Below are 16,514 nucleotides of genomic sequence, written 5' to 3'. Positions count from 1 at the left end.
TGTCCAGATTTTAGACTTTTTGGTCTCAGATCAAAGGCAAGCTGGTATGAACTGCAAAAAGACAGATGAGCCTTTGCAAAAAGTAGGATAAGATGGGCGTTTGGAATAAAGAGTGGTCTCTATACAAAAATAATGGCTCCATTTAGCACAAAAAAACCCAAAAAACCAACAAAAAAAGAAGTCCAGCTTTTATCCTTCTGCTCATGCGCGAGTCAAATAGCCAACGAAAATTGATGTTTCTAACACCACTAGGCAGTACGTTATTGAAAGATGACTGGGGATTTGGTGTTTTCGAGTCTATTCAGAAATAGCTTTCAAAATGTGTTTCCTACTCGATTTTCAGGCAAAAATGACAAAAAGCTCCAGGGGTTAATGTGTTAAGATATTATGATCAGATACATATTATTATCAAAAAAATATTTTGCTTTAAAAATTGGTTTTCATTGGTTACCAGTTTATGATGTGCCAATTGTCATGAGATATCTATCATGAAAGATTTAATGGTTGCTACAAATCCCCCAGACCATACATGCAGACCATTATGCTTTTGATGTAATCGTTACACTTTTTCACCAAATTACGTTTTTCGATTGCATGTATATGGGTTATGCTTTTTTGGTACAGTAAAAAAATAACATAAAAATAAAGCAATAGAAAGTTGTTTTTATCACCTCTTTAATTCCACTCATATATATATATATATATATATATATATATATATATATATATATATATATATATATATTTGAGAATATTCTTAAAAAGATGACTTCTGTAAGAATAGTACAAGAGTACTTTCCTTATTTGCTATTTATAGCAACTTGACATGACCCATTACAAGAAAACAAATGGGTTTCTTCAAATTTGAACTTTGTTCACAGATTGATTTTATTGATAAGCTGATTAGTTAGCAGACCAGTCTATACTTTTAAAGAAAATTGCACCATGTGTTAATCAAAACACTTTGTGGTGCAATTGGTGGACATTATATGATGTAAAATGTTTGAGCAGATGGGTCTTTTCAGTCTTCAAAACATGTTAGATAAGAAAAAAGGACCAATCAATACTGCTTTACAAACTTTAAAAGACGAATTTGAGTGTAATGTAATACAGCATGCCGAGCACATGATCATTCTTATTGTGAAATTCTAGTTCACAATCATTAAGTGAAAATTAAACATATAGACTAGTTAAAGTCAGTGCTGAATATCAATAATTTGTCAGTATATTTTGTTTTTGTTCTGGTTCTAATCCATATGGATTTTGCCCTTTGGGACAAGAATTTTGATCAGCTGCAGAATTTGGTTAGTAGCAAAAATAAATTATCTTTTTCACACATGCTATATATCTTGCATGTAATATATTGATTTCACTTTTTGCCTCCAAATTACGATATTTTGCCACTTATAACAGCAATAATTGCGGTTATACCTACTGGGGTTGGCATGTATGCAAGACTGAGTAAGCAATATTTCTACTTTGGAAACAAGACTTTTTTCCTTATGCTCAAAATGTACTGTAAATTTTTTGTAAAACTACGAAAATGAATATCCACGAGTTCACGGTACCATGCTAAAATTTGTGCCAGTGGTTCTGTTTAATATAGTTATGGTGTATTATGATTAAGGGTTCATTGATTCATGGCATTTCAATACTTGAGGCAAATGTTTTTTGATCTGTCAGTTTAATATCACTTTAAAATCACTCAGTTGATGTAGAAGCACCATGCTGGAAGTAGTAGGCTTCTGTTTTTGTGGTGCAAATTATAAATGTCAGATGACTTATTTGGTGAGGTGTAAATTTGAGCTCTGAAGTGTTTCTTGTATTGTCACTGTACAATACCGGTAAGTTCAAATAGTCGTAACTTCAGCAGCAATTTTCATGCTTTTGTTAATGTGTTTCATACAATAACAATGATAAGTAAAATTTATAGCCATGCAAATAAACATATTTGTATGTCTGTACTGCTTATGTAGGATATTATCTGGTGGTAGTACTTTTACACTATGCAGGTACTTTGGTAGTTTCTGTTGGTAAGGAATGGAATAATCTCATTATAGATTTAATGATATTAAAGGCAAGTTTTAATTTTCATGATGAAATTCTAAAAAGTATTTAATTTTTTACAAAATATTTGTATTTCTTGCAAACTAATCTGGAATAATAAAAAAATAATGTATTTTTAATCACATGGTTGACATGTGTCTCATATGCAAACATAGCTGCTTAGTGGCATGTTGTGAAAGATACTTGGACCAGATCCAACTTTTGGAAACATTTTGGATTAAACAAGAGAAGTAAAGATGTCATTTATCTGTTATTTACTAGTGTGTATTAATGTGCTAAAGACATACTTATCTTTATTGAATTGAGAATCATCGTAAGATTTTCCGGAGAGAAGTCATTCTCTGTTTGAATTTGGCATAATTTCTCTAGTGCACTCAGGATTTTCTCGTTATTTTACTGGTCGTCTCTGATAACTATCTTACCTGGGTGTCAGAATCTGTGTTGGCATCCCACTTAAAGTTTCCCTAGCTTTGTACCATTAGTCCTCATTAGTTTTAGTGTATGCTTCAGTGTCAGCACTTTCCGTTTTTATCCACAAACTCTCTAATGTCAGTGCCGTGTCTTCTACATGGTGCAAGCTATAACATAAACTCAATCATTCCACATCAGTTACAGTCTTTAGATGACATCTTGTGCAACAGTTGACAAAAAAAATCTTCTACTGTTACAGTATACTGTCTTATTTATTGCATTATGTACAGAAATATGATAGCATAGCACATACATAAATTTTTTGTGGTTCCCAACTCTAGTATTGTTTTCCAAATTATGTAAATACTCCAAAGTCCAAAAACATATTACAGTGTAAGTTGAAAGCTCATCTTTTAATTTGTACACTTCTTGAAATCTAAAAACTGAATGATTGCTTCAGGATCTTTTCTTTTGTAACATTAGGACCTATCATATATACTAACTTACAAGTTTCGTCCAATTACAAACAATATAGACCCTGAGCTGTCATCGCATAATGTGCCAGATCATGGTCAGTGTTTATTCTGTGATATATATATAAAATTGCATAGACCCCAATCTGCCAGTGCTTTATGTGATGGCAAATCTGGGTCTGTGCAGTTTACATTTGGACTCGTCTTAATAAGTGTGTATATTATTGTTATGTATATTTGATTTAATTTTTGTGATTGATTTAATTGTTTGTAAGTTTTTAAAATATTTCTAATTTTTTTATTTCATTATATGTCAAAATAATGTAGTTCTGTTTATTAGGAATTTTCCAGAAAATAGTTTGACCTTGACTGTTTGTTTTAGTAAACACATAAGGCTGACCTGGCCTGCAACCTTAATTCAAAATTAGTAACAGCCTTGTCAACAAGATTTTATACATTTATTTTTATTGTGGGACTTATAAGAGTGAGATCTAGGTTGTATTGAATATGTGACCCTAGACTTGTAAATAGGTTTTAGTGAAGTAAACAACTTTTATTCTCAGAGTAAAATGATTGGTTCTTATCAAGGACGCACAGGGGCTACATGATTTTTTTTTATGTGAACATAATCATGTGACTCTTATCCAGGGTGTAAAATTTCAAGTTTTAAACCATCGTTTTCGAGAAATAATTGCAGTTGGGCTTTTACACTGGAAAGTGTCTATTGAGTCGTTTAGAGTTATTTCAAATTATTTGGATTCAAAAGGGTTAATTCTTTTTTCCTGGATATATATGTGTGCTCATATGAAATTCTTGGACAAAGACATCTCTTATAAAAATTTATTAGGAGTTCCAAAACCGGAGTGACACTTCTTATTTCTTGTTTCTACAAGTAACTGTACATGTTACAGCATATGTCATTGCCTTCCATGTTGAATTCTTCGTCGGGACTTGAACATGAATTCATTAGAACATTTTGTTATTAAGACTTCTAAATTTTTATTCATGGATTATGTTTGGATTTGATTCTTAAAACAATAAGTTAATATTTTTTCATTTTTACCATATTCTTCCAGGGAATTAAATTATTATATTTTTCAAAGCTTGTTGTTTTCATTGTTTCTCATGTTACTGTTGTTAGAGCCTAAACATGTAACATAAGAATACGGTAAGTCACTCACAACATGGTAGTGGCTGTGTGACAGTGTGACAAATCCTGAAAACAAGACACATGTTGTCTTGGTCATAATTGTTTAGTAGATGTTAACTATTTTAGAAGCCTTGTATGATGTGGTGTAAGATTGAATACCCATTGTTTTATGAAAAAAATATTTTATGAAGTAAAAGTTAAAGCAGGGGAAAAGTGAATAATGAATGGATAATATTACAGCTTTAGCAACAACAAACCATGAACCACACACTACACAGTTTCTGGTACATCAGTTCTTGAAATAAGCATTTTGATATTTATAAGTAACATCATCTTTAAAAATATATATATATATCATCAATATTCAGTAGGAACAGAAATATTCAGAAAAAAATTGCAAGCTAGGTTCACATATTTGTGGAAACCTTGATACACACACACACACACAGAGATGTATAAAATTTAAGAAAAATATTGAACTTCTGAATTACCTTATGTTTTAGGGGACACATTGCCCCAGGCAGTGGATATGCTACAGATTCTGACTCAGACTGTGGAAAAAGCCAGCAACCAATCTACCCAGTCACAGCTGGTGGCAGAGGCAGTGTCAGCAGCTAACATTCTTGCAAGGCTTGCCCTGGTGGATATTAGTGCAGGTGAGGATGGCATATTAGAGAATTCAGTGCTATTCTCCTATTTCTTTCCTACAAAATTATGCTTGGTGACCTGTTTTAATGATATATTTCAGAATATTTTAAGAAAATGTACATTTATATGAATATGACTTTCTTTTGCAAGTTACATGCAATACCTGATAACTTAAGTTGGTTTTCAGCTTTTTTTCAAATAAAATATAAGTACTTTTATCTGGATACTTAGATTATGAAATAAATAGTCTTCCCTTGTTCAGTAAAAAGTGGTTTTGTTGCTCTTATTTTATTTATGTTTAACCTCGTTTTTTCAGGTGGGAGTGGGATTGCTATTTTTGTTTGTTTACTTGAGCTTTTTATTCGACAATAAACATGTTCTTCTTTTACAGAGAGTAAACTTCAGTCCTTTTGGAATATTGTGCTAGATTCTCAAAAACAACTCTTGACCAATGAGAAGTTCCTTTCATCTGTAAGTGATGAAGGTAAGGCAGGTAGTTTTGTTTCCTTACACAATGTCCAAAACTAATAACATTGTAACTAGTTGCAAAATACTCCAGTTGGACTTTCTTAGTTACAGAAGTAAATCTTATTCTTTTTCTTCTACTTCATAATCATACAGTTAAGCAATCGTAAACAAGCATGGGATAGCAGATCTTCATATGACATGGGATTGCATCAAATGGCATTGAGCATTAGTCCATAATGGCTTTCTAATTTTGGCTTCATACTTCTGTACATGTTTGTATATTCCTGCTTCCACCATTGCTATGACAACATATACTTTTGTGGCTTTGTTTCAAATGAAAGTACAGTCAAACCCACATATTTCGACCTTGGTTATTTAAAAAAACCTCTGTATGTTGAGGTTTTTGGTCTGGATCCAAAAAATCCTTCTTTGTTAATGCTAATTTGTCCCAGCTTGTGTTGATCCTGATTAAGTCAATAACTCCATTACTTTAGTCTGAAGTAAGACGTGGGCCCACTTAATTCAGTGAAATGCAACCTTATATATCTGTCTTGGAGAAATTTTACAAGAAATGATCCACCATTTTCACTACTTCTGACACCTAGTACCAGCAAGGATGCTAAAGTTGGTACAGGATTAAATTTTACTGGTATAAATGCTGATCAACCAGTCTCATCAATGTATGGTTTGTCACTTGCATAGAGTGGAGAAAATTATGATGTAAACAATACATTAGAGTACGGGAAATTAAAGAATGCGATCTGACTTCTACAGGAGCTGCGTTCATAATAGACAGCGACACATGTCAACACATTCGACAATACAGTTCATTCCACACAGAATCGTGAATTTTATCTTATCTGTAAAACACTAAATTGTCAGGTCAACATCATTAAATGTAGTTAAAAGTACCTAATTCATTTTACACAATATATTTAAAATGAATTTGGTACCTTTAGCTACAATTAACGACACTTACCTGAAAATTTACAGAGTTACAGATAGGATAAAATTCACGATGCTTTAACAAACTATTGTGTAATCCCATTCCAGTTTCATCATGGTCAGTCACCAACTTAATCCACACACAAAATTAACAACTTTGGTTCAGAGTTTACTTCTAAAGTAAATAGTCAAAGTGTTTCCATGCTTAGTGTGAGTGTAAGTCTTCAGCATCCGCATGGCTAGATCATGTGACTTAGTCATCTATAAATAGAAAGGTGCAAAATTCCAAACTAAGCTGGGCCCCTCTCCCCCAAAAAAACCCAACAAATATGTGGTTATTGATTCGTTTAGAACAAGAGTAAATAAAAACACTAATGATTATTATTTTTAAAAAACTAAAGTTGTCGATCACTGTGCCAAGATAACAGATTCATCAACAAGAATGGAATGAAGCAGAAAGTGACTTATTCATTCCATTTATTTAATGTCTTTGAAACAGAAGGAGGAATGCTTTCATTTGTATTGTTTTATCTTGAATCGAATATCAAAGCCTTGCAGTCTATCAGTGATATTCCAACTGTCCTTCAAGCGCTGTGTTGCCAATGGTCACTCATCAAAGTTGGTAGGGATATAAGAACTGTATGAATAGAATAAACCGGCTTCTTACAGAATTTGATGTCGGACAGTGAACTTTAAAGACTTTAAACATGTTCATTTTGTTGGTACATGAATACCAACAGCCTCATCTTTTTCCAGTATAGAGGCAAATTTTATTGGTAAAAACTGGCATGTACCAGTGTAAAGGAACCTCTGATAATCAACAAAAGCAATTGATTTTCATGCACAATTTTGGTCAGTTACATTTTGCTACTAGTCACAAGTTAATACGAACAAAAGAAAATACTTTTTAAAATGGTTCAGATATACATGTACATATATTTAAAATGGCCTAGATTTTGTTCAGTGTGAGAAAACTTTTGTCTTGCTGAGGCTACCAGAGGAATTAGGCTATTCACAGGGAAATAAAAACTTTTGTCTTGCTGAGGCTACCAGAGGGATTAGGCTATTCACGGGGAAATAAAAACTTTTGTCTTGATGAGGCTACCAGAGGGATTAGGCTATTCACAGGGAAATAAAAACTTTTGTCTTGCTGAGGTTACCAGGGGGTTTAGGCTATTCACAGGGAAATAAAAACTTTTGTCTTGCTGAGGCTACCAGAGGAATTAGACTATTCACAGGGAAATAAAAACTTTTGTCTTGCTGAGGCTACCAGAGGGATTAGGCTATTCTCAGGGAGATACAAACTTTTGTTTTGCTGAGGCTACCAGAGGAATTAGGCTATTCACAGGGAAATAAAAACTTTTGTTCTTGCTGAGGCTACCAGGGGGATTTGGCTATTCACAGGGAAATAAAAACATTTGTCTTGCTGAGGCTACCAGAGAGATTAGAATATTCACAGGGAGATACAAACTTTTGTTCTTGCTGAGGCTACTGGGGGGATTAGGCTATTCACAGGGAAATAAAAACTTTTGTCTTGCTGAGGCTACCAGAGGGATTAGGCTATTCACGGGGAAATAAAAACTTCTGTCTTGCTGAGGCTACCAGAGGGATTAGGCTATTCAAAGGGAAATAAAAACTTTTGTCTTGCTGAGGCTACCAGGGGGATTAGGCTATTCACAGGGAAATAAAAACTTTTGTCTTGCTGAGGCTACCAGAGGGATTAGGCTATTCACGGGGAGATAAAAACAACTTTAAACCACTGAATTTGATACAGTAACTTGAGCGTTGTAAACATGTTTTTCTTGTTACTAAATCTCATTTAAAAGACCTCCAATCTTCTTTTTTCTGCAACCTGGCATGACTGAATTATTATTTTTATTGTGCATTAGAAATGCCATTTGTTTTTCTAAATAAAACTCTTCATTTTCGATACTTTAGATGCATAATTATTGTTCTGCAGTAGATTTGTCAACTAAACCCTGATATTTCCGGACCCAGTTATGTTGATGATTTTTTTTACACCCCTTGATGTAACTGAGATAACCAGGTTTGATTGTAATGATGAGATAGAGATCAACGGAAAGTAAAACAAGTCACCAATCCCATTATTGTTAATAGCTTGATTTCAGTAGTAAAATATTTTCAATCATTGAAACAAAATTTTCTCTTTCCGATGTTGGCATTCCTCCAAAAATATATGCCATTGTCTCATACAAATGTAGACTGATCATGAAATGATAATCAAATTCATCAGTATTGACATTAGAAAATATCTTGTGCAATTAGCTAAAATTTTATGTTCTTCAAGTTTTCTGATACACTGTATAATTTGTTGCTTTCTCTTATAGGTAACGATATGAAATCACTCATTAGTTGAGTCCAGCTTCATAGACACAGATCTGCAGTCACATAATTTGCTGGCATATCTGGATCTATGCAGTTTGTTAGGAGTAATCATTAGAACAAACAACATAGATGTTGATCTGCTTGCTCATTATATGACAGCATATCATGGTCTATGTAGTTAGCGGCTATACAGTACTCAAAATATGGTAACAGGAAATTCCAAAGTTTACCAGAACATGAACTTTAGTTGTTACCTGTCAGATCTTTGTATCAGATTTCTCAATTTTAATCAGATTGTATAGCAGCTGTCATGAAATCCAGGTCAAACATGTGTGAAATTCAGTAAGGAAGCACCCTTTCCTCTCCAAATGCATTGCCACCTATTCCCACAGGACTCTACCCTCTGTTATATTTTGGTTAGCTATGCCAGAACTTTGGACTGTCTAAAGGCTTGACTTAAGTAAACAGACATGAAACCAGTGTGGCTCATTAACAGTTAATCCTTGTCGCTGTAATTATCCTTGGATAAAGATTGTCCCTCTGAAGGCTTTTCTGACATGACTTTAGAGAAACTGTTATTCTTTTGAGTGTGTATGTAAGCACCTGCAACTGTTTGAAGTAAGTGATGCCCATTTTTGTTGAAATGGTGTTTAAAATAAAAGTAGTTTATATGAATCATAAAAATTATTAAAACTTTCTGAGAGTTTGATTTGGACAGTACTGGTATTGTCAAATCATCAATATTCCAAAAGAGTCAAAATAACTGCTGTTTTAGTAATGGTGATTTAGACTTAGGCATTACACTATACCGGTATGTAGACATTTTGTAAAATGCTGCAGAAAAGAATGCCGACTCGTAAAGAGGATTCATCAAAACACATTTTGGGTAATATACTTGTGATGAAAATGACACTAATGGTGACAAAAGGACAAAAATATAGGAAAGTGAGCACAAGTGACGACAGTGAAGAGAACTTGAATGTACATTTAATACTGATCTGATTCCTTTTTGAGGATGTTGAAGGATGCTTGATACAAATGTCAGCAGAACTGTGAACTTGAAAAATAAAATTCTGAATGCCATATATACATTTTTTAAGTCAAAAAACATGAAAAAAATTAAGAAAAACTTCTTTGAAAAAAATTAGTTTATGGATGGTAGAGTGCAGTATGATGTAAATTACTGTTGAAAGTTTCTGAAAAAATATTTTCTCTCAAACATGTTCTTATGAGGCTGAGAATTTAATCCAGATATGAAATAAAATCCTGATCATTTATTGTTTTATTTTTTTTCCATCCTTTTAAAAGTGAAGGACTCCAAGAGTTTATGCCAGATAATCTCAGAAATAAACTCTGGACTTCTGAGTTTCATGAATGAAGAGTCAAGGACTTCTCATCCTGAAAGTCTGTTGAGAGAATCTTATATAAAGAGAGATATAAAACTAATGGCTTCTTATTCATTGTCATAGTTACCATACAGAAGGCAAATTCTTTAATATTGGATTATTGAGTTGGAAAAACCATTATCAGTTTGCATGATCAGCAGACACAAAACTACAGAGTATTACCGGTTGTGCTTTGTTAAACCATAGTTGGGGAGATTTTGAAAGATCATGGTCCCTGCTGCTAGTATAAAAGCATGAATTCAGAGACCCCCAAAAAACACCTATGTAGAAACAACAGAACTCCTTAAACAATCCATGAATTGAGTACAAGTCATCATTTGTTGTAAAAAACCAAGGAAAATAATTCTTGCAAAAATAACATAAAATCCTTGCATATATATCAATTACATCCACCCACACCATTTTAATTCAAGAACAACTCTTAGGAGTAGCATTTTACAACTGGAAGTTAATGTAATCCCTCTTTTTATGAAGGCATGAAGTTAATTTCTCCAGATGTCATCAATAATACACTAAACATGGAGAAATAAAAATAATTTTTTGTTTAAAGGCATTTTTAACTAGGATAACAGAAATAGTAAAATGTTGTGCTGTTAATTAAGCATTCCCCGTATCACATAATTCAAAGAAAATGTTTGTATTTCAGTGCTGGAGGGAATAGTCACCCTGTCAGAGAGGCTAATTCTGGAGTATCCTCAGAAAATGAATGACAAGGTGTCAAGGTGGGAAAGTTTATTTATCGTTGGGTTCATACTAATTTGTGATTTTCACATTTGACCAACACAGTAACAGCTATATTTTATTTGACTGAGATGGTACATGCTATATTGCAGCTGACATGCACAGTAACTTCTGTATTTCATTTGACCGAGGTGGTGCATACTAAATTGTACATCATAACAGCTGTCATTTGACTGAGATGGGTGCACTTGACTGTCACAGTGTTAGCTATATTTCATTTGACTAACACAGTAATGGGAATATTTTATTTGACTGAGATAGTACATGATATATTGCTCTTGACTGTCCAGTAAGAGGTATATTTCATTCTACTGTGGTACATGATTTAGTGCATTGGACCAACACAGTAACAGCTATATTTTATTTGACTGAGATGGTACATGCTATATTGCATGTGACTAACACAGTAACAGCTATATTTTATTTGACTGAGATGGTACATGCTATATTGCATTTGATGAACACAGTAACAGCTCTATTTCATAAGATGTAAATGGTTAATGCACATGACTGACACAGTAACAGTTATATTTGATTTGACTGAGACGGTACATACTACATTGCAATTGACCAACATAGTACAAGCCATATTCCATTTGAAAGGGTGTCACATCCAAAGTCCTGTTCAGTCAGGCCATCAATAAAATGAAGCATACTGTTGGCAGTTAAATATTGAATAAGATTCTGCTCATGCATCTTTGCTGTCATGGTTACATGCAGAAATATGCAGTTAGTATTTATCACATGTTTTTCACTTAATATAATTGAATTGATGTTCCATAATCCCATCTTGTATTGTTGATAGTTCATTTGTGTCGTATAATGTCAGGATTTATAAGACATCCAGATCAATTCAGATGACATAATTTTTTTCCTAGGTGTCATCAATATATCATGTTCTGTTAAACAGAATCTTGCATTCTGGATTGGATTGGATTGAAAAGTAGGAAGCACACTGAGAAATTACAGTACTTGTTATTTAAGCTCCAAGATTAATTTAGCTATGACTTCTGGTGTTATGAATAATAATAATAATAATATAATAATATTAATAATAATAATAATAATAATAATAATATTAATAATAATAGTAATAATAATAATATAATACTAATAATACTATAATAATATAATAATAATAATAATAATAATAATAATAATAATATTAATACTACTAATAATAATAATATAATGATAATAATATTATTAATATTAATAATAATATAATGATAATAATAATAATAATAATAATAATAATAATGTTATTATTATTATTAATATTAATAATGATAATAATATAATACTAATAATACTATGATAATAATAAAATAATGATAATAATATTATTAATATTAATAATAATATAATGATAATAATAATAATAATAATCTTATTTAGAGATGGGGTCTTAGGTTATACAGACTAATCTACCTTGAAGCCCTTTCTAAATACATGAAGCATTTATGTATGTATAAGAATAATTTTTCTCTCTTTCTGTCTAACTGCACATGAATAGAAGGTCTGAAATGTTATTAGCTTATCCCCACGCAGTCACACTCAGATCTTTACAGTCACTTACATAAACAAATATTTCTGAGTAGAGTAACCACAAAAAAATTGATTTTGAAAATGTATGATACTGTATGCAAATTTATAGAAAAGTTTAGTTAAATGTAGATTTTATTTGTCATATATATTATAAAATTGTGTTTATGTTTACATACATGTAAGTGTTGAACATAAAAGGGAAATTAAATATTCTTCATTCCCTTACTTAATAATTGCTTTGTATAATTTCACTGGTTGTCAAAATGTTGTTAAACTTTACTAATATGGGGTCACTGAGAATGAAAATGATGCTTAAAATTGTAGATTTGCTCTAGTTTTAAAGATATGATACTGGGTCCGTATATACGACCCTTGACTTGGGAATGGTGGGGGATAAGTGAATTAAAAGGGAAGGATCCCAATTTAAACCAGAAATTACTAAAATACATCTTTGGCTGGGTTTGGACTACATGCTTTTTAGGCAAAACAATGAATGATGCAATCTGAAGCTGGTATTGCATCATACATGATATGAATTGCATCATGTTATTCCTAGAAGTCATGGATGATGCAATCATAATTAAGCTTACATCACTCTGCGGAACACATTGCCCTATATCAGCTCTAGAAATCATAGAGTGTCGTGCTCTCTTATTTGTCAGTGTTTGATTTTGCAAAGGGACATAATTCTGTTTAGCCAAATTGAGCAGAGATGCCTCTTACTTGTGTGAACAATGCAAATAACTTCTGCTATGTTTGTGGTTAAGTGACTTTTGCATCACAAAAGCGCAGTAGAACCATGATGGTTAAGAAAGCCTATCACCTTTATTTTGGCTGACTAGAGGTGGGCCCCACACATATGCTGCAACACTTATCCAACAAATCTTTGCCAGTGGTTGAACAGGAAAAGGAATTCGATGCCTCTTGCAGTGACAATGATTTGGAGAGAGCCAACAGATCCAGCAATTGTTACTTCTGTATGGTGCTTCCAGTTGGGAAATGTGTGTCAAAGAAGAAAAAGTGGACAGTGCATTATCCAGACATTCCATCTGCTATACACCCATTACCCCCACAGAGAAGGACTGCTGATTCCTGATGCATCAGAATCATTTTCACTGGAGTGAGATAAGGTAGAGGATGAAACTTCTAGTCCCGAACCATAAATGTCACATGACCCATATTTTCTTGCATCCTTCTTCTCTGAACCACACCTCATAACACAAGGTGAACTGAATGACCTTGTCAAGGATTTGGAACTATCCAAGAGTAAGGCAGAGCTGTTTGGCTCCAGACTACAGCAGTGGAATCTCCTGGCAGGTGATGTTAGGGTTTCCATGTTCTGTGACTGTCAAAAGGATCTTGTAGCCTGCAACAACATCGATGGTGTGATGGCAGCCCTCAACATTGTTCACGATCCAGATGAGTGGAGACTGTTCATTGATTCATCGAAGATGATTCTTAAATCTGTTTTGCTGCATAATGGCGATGTTTTTTCCATCAATTCCAGTTGGTCATGCAGTCCATATGAAGGAAACCTATGAAAACATGAAACAACTTTTGAGATACACAAACTATGACCAACATCAGTGGCAGCTTTGTGGTGATTTGAAGGTTCTTGCTCTCTTGCTTGGTCTGCAGACTTGCTTGGTCTGTGAATGGGATAGCAGTGCGAGAGGTTCTCAATACATCAAGATAGATTGGCCACTCTAACAGTCATTGGAGCCTGGGAGGAAAAGTGTTCAGCATCATCCACTTGTTGAAACAAGGAAGATTTTGTTACCACCCTTGCACATTAAGCTGGGACTGATGAAGAACTTTGTCAAGGACAAAACACAAGCAGCTTTCAAGTATCTCCATGGAAAATTTCCAAGGTTAAGTGAAGCTAAGATAATTAATGGAAGGTGTCTTTGTTGGTCCTCAGATTTATGAACTTCTTTGAGATGATGCATTTGACCATGCACTGCATGGCAAGGAAAAGACGACATGGAAAGCCTTCCAGTTAATGGCAACAAATTTTCTCGGAAACAACAAGGCAGACAACTATAGGAAGTTGGTGGAAAACCTCAAGGCATACAATAGCTTTGGTTGCAACATGTCACTAAAGATACATTTTTTGCACTCTCATCTTGATTTCTTTTCCACCAAACTGTGGAGCAGTGAGAAACGAGCCCGGTGAGTGAGCGGTTTCACCAGGACATTGTAACAATGGAGAAACACTATCAGGGAAAATGGAGCCAGTCAATGCTTGCAGACTATTGTTGGATGGTGACAAGAGATGCTCCATTTAATGAATACAAGAGACAAGCCAAGAAGCGCTGATTAGACACTGAAAAAGGACTAAACTATGTACTTATTTTTACATAATAGATTTTTTGCCTTTTGTTTCATAATCAATTTTATTTATATAACCCTTTTGCTGTTTTTTTAAAGTTTTACATAAACAGGACAGGTGAAATATCATGTAAAGCAATCATAAACACATGAAAAGACCTAGGTTTACAATTTATGATTAAAACTTTCTATCTACACAATATACATAGACTTAAAATGTAAAAATTTAAATATCTTGGAAACAGTAGCCAATCAGTTGTTTTAATTGTCATATTTGAATTAAGCACATCAAAATCCATAATAAATAGCACATTTTATCTCAGAAGCAGATGACTTCTAAAACATTGTAGACCAGTGTTTTCGATCATATATAGTATCATGTCTGGTGTTTGAAATTATTGTGTTGCCATGGTAACCATCTGAAGGACTGTATTTGACAGGTAATGATAGTATAACTTTTCATGGCATTCTGTACTGCATAGTTTAAATCTTTGTTATTTTTTTCAGGCCATATTACAAAGCTGTCATTTTCTGCTTGACTCGGAGATCTTGGGCCATGAGGAAGTTTTCAGTATCTTGTGTCAAGAAGATTTTGTCCCTCCTTGGAGGCACCTCTATCTCGCTAGCTTTTGTAGAAGAGTTTATTCCTCTTCTCAGGGAGCAAAAGGTAACCAGATTAGGAAATAATATAGGATTTACAGAGGATGCGCTAGGGAAGAATGTGATGCAAGATTGTTGGATCAGAGATTAATTGGACAAAACAGAAACACAACAGGAGATGGGCATTATATTCGACCAATACAACAAAGACTGGCATGACAAAATATAAAAAAATGTATTGATATGTTGATTAAATCACAAATCCCCCATAAGAAAACACTTGTGGACAACATTACTTTCTCCAAACAAGTTTATAGTGAAGTTTATCCTTTTAAATGTGGACAGTTTTATGTGGCAAACGCGCATTGTATTTTTATGAGTTAGAATTTTTAGAAAATAATGATGTTTTTCTTACTTTGTTCATTTATTTGCTCACCTTGGCTCAAGGCCAGGTGAGCTGATACTGTGGCCCTGCAGTTTTGGCATATCTGTTGTGGCAGTATGGGTACAGCCACCTGTTAGCATTTACTATTTTTATCTTGTCAAAATTGCTCTGCCAGTTTTTAAAATTCTTTATGGAAACCGTATTTCCAGCAGCCCTAGTTTTTGCTACTTTTCCTACTTATTAGAGTCCCTGTTTTTCACTCCTTTTTCCAAAATGGCCCTATTGTCCCTACTTTGTTTCAAGTTTTTGTTGAAAATCGATTACTCATTACTTGAATAGCCATAGCGGAGCTAATTCAGACATATTCTTTGTGATATGGATCTGGGTGATGAAGATGGAGGCAAACTGGACTAAAAGACAGGTATTATACCAGTAAGAGCAATGTTTTGTTCAAGGTTATGATGGTAAGTCAAGTAAAGGTTTTATTGTTTCAATAATTTACAAGACTTACCTCTTTTTCTCTTTTTCATTTTAAAATTTCTCTTTTTTTCTTCTGTGTTTTTATAAAACTGACATCCCAACTATATCCCTACCTTTTCACAAGGGGTTGTTAGAAACACATGAATTCATTTTAAGGACAATCCTAATGAATTATTCTGAGAATATCTCCCTATGAATGATGTGCCTTCCTTAGCCACCATTTGTAAAACTGAATTTCCTGCTTCTTAAGAAAAGATGTTGCATATTTAATGAAATTTCTTGGAGTGTTTGGTTTGAGATGCTTTATTAAAATGTTTCTGCAATTTAAAAGCATTACAGCTTCAGGGCCATTACGGTTTGTACAAGCTGGGCTGATCATTCTGTTTTGTCCAAACAGGGCTGATTATCCACAGTTAGTAACAATGGTACAATTGTCTGCTAGAAGTAACAGTAGTGCAAACCTTTTGACTAGTGATAGATCAGATTAGATGGATGGATGGATGGATAGATAGATA

The 16,514-nt window shown here is 33.5% G+C and overlaps 1 protein-coding gene across 1 annotated transcript in view; it reads left to right on the top strand.

The window, feature by feature from the left end:
- Positions 1 to 16,514, top strand: part of LOC149775038 (stalled ribosome sensor GCN1-like) — a 218,870-nt gene that overhangs the window by 47,064 nt on the left and 155,292 nt on the right. Inside the window, exons 14-17 of the mRNA XM_089943740.1 lie at positions 4,605 to 4,757; positions 5,141 to 5,233; positions 10,561 to 10,636; positions 15,042 to 15,201. Of these exons, the coding sequence (XP_089799866.1) occupies positions 4,605 to 4,757; positions 5,141 to 5,233; positions 10,561 to 10,636; positions 15,042 to 15,201 (482 nt within the window). The remainder of the gene's footprint in view (positions 1 to 4,604; positions 4,758 to 5,140; positions 5,234 to 10,560; positions 10,637 to 15,041; positions 15,202 to 16,514) is intronic.

The sequence above is a fragment of the Sinohyriopsis cumingii genome, chromosome 19 (assembly GCF_028554795.1).
Source record: "Sinohyriopsis cumingii isolate HCF-2022 chromosome 19, ASM2855479v2, whole genome shotgun sequence".
Taxonomy (NCBI): domain Eukaryota; kingdom Metazoa; phylum Mollusca; class Bivalvia; order Unionida; family Unionidae; genus Sinohyriopsis; species Sinohyriopsis cumingii.
This window is presented reverse-complemented; position numbering and strand designations above follow the sequence as displayed.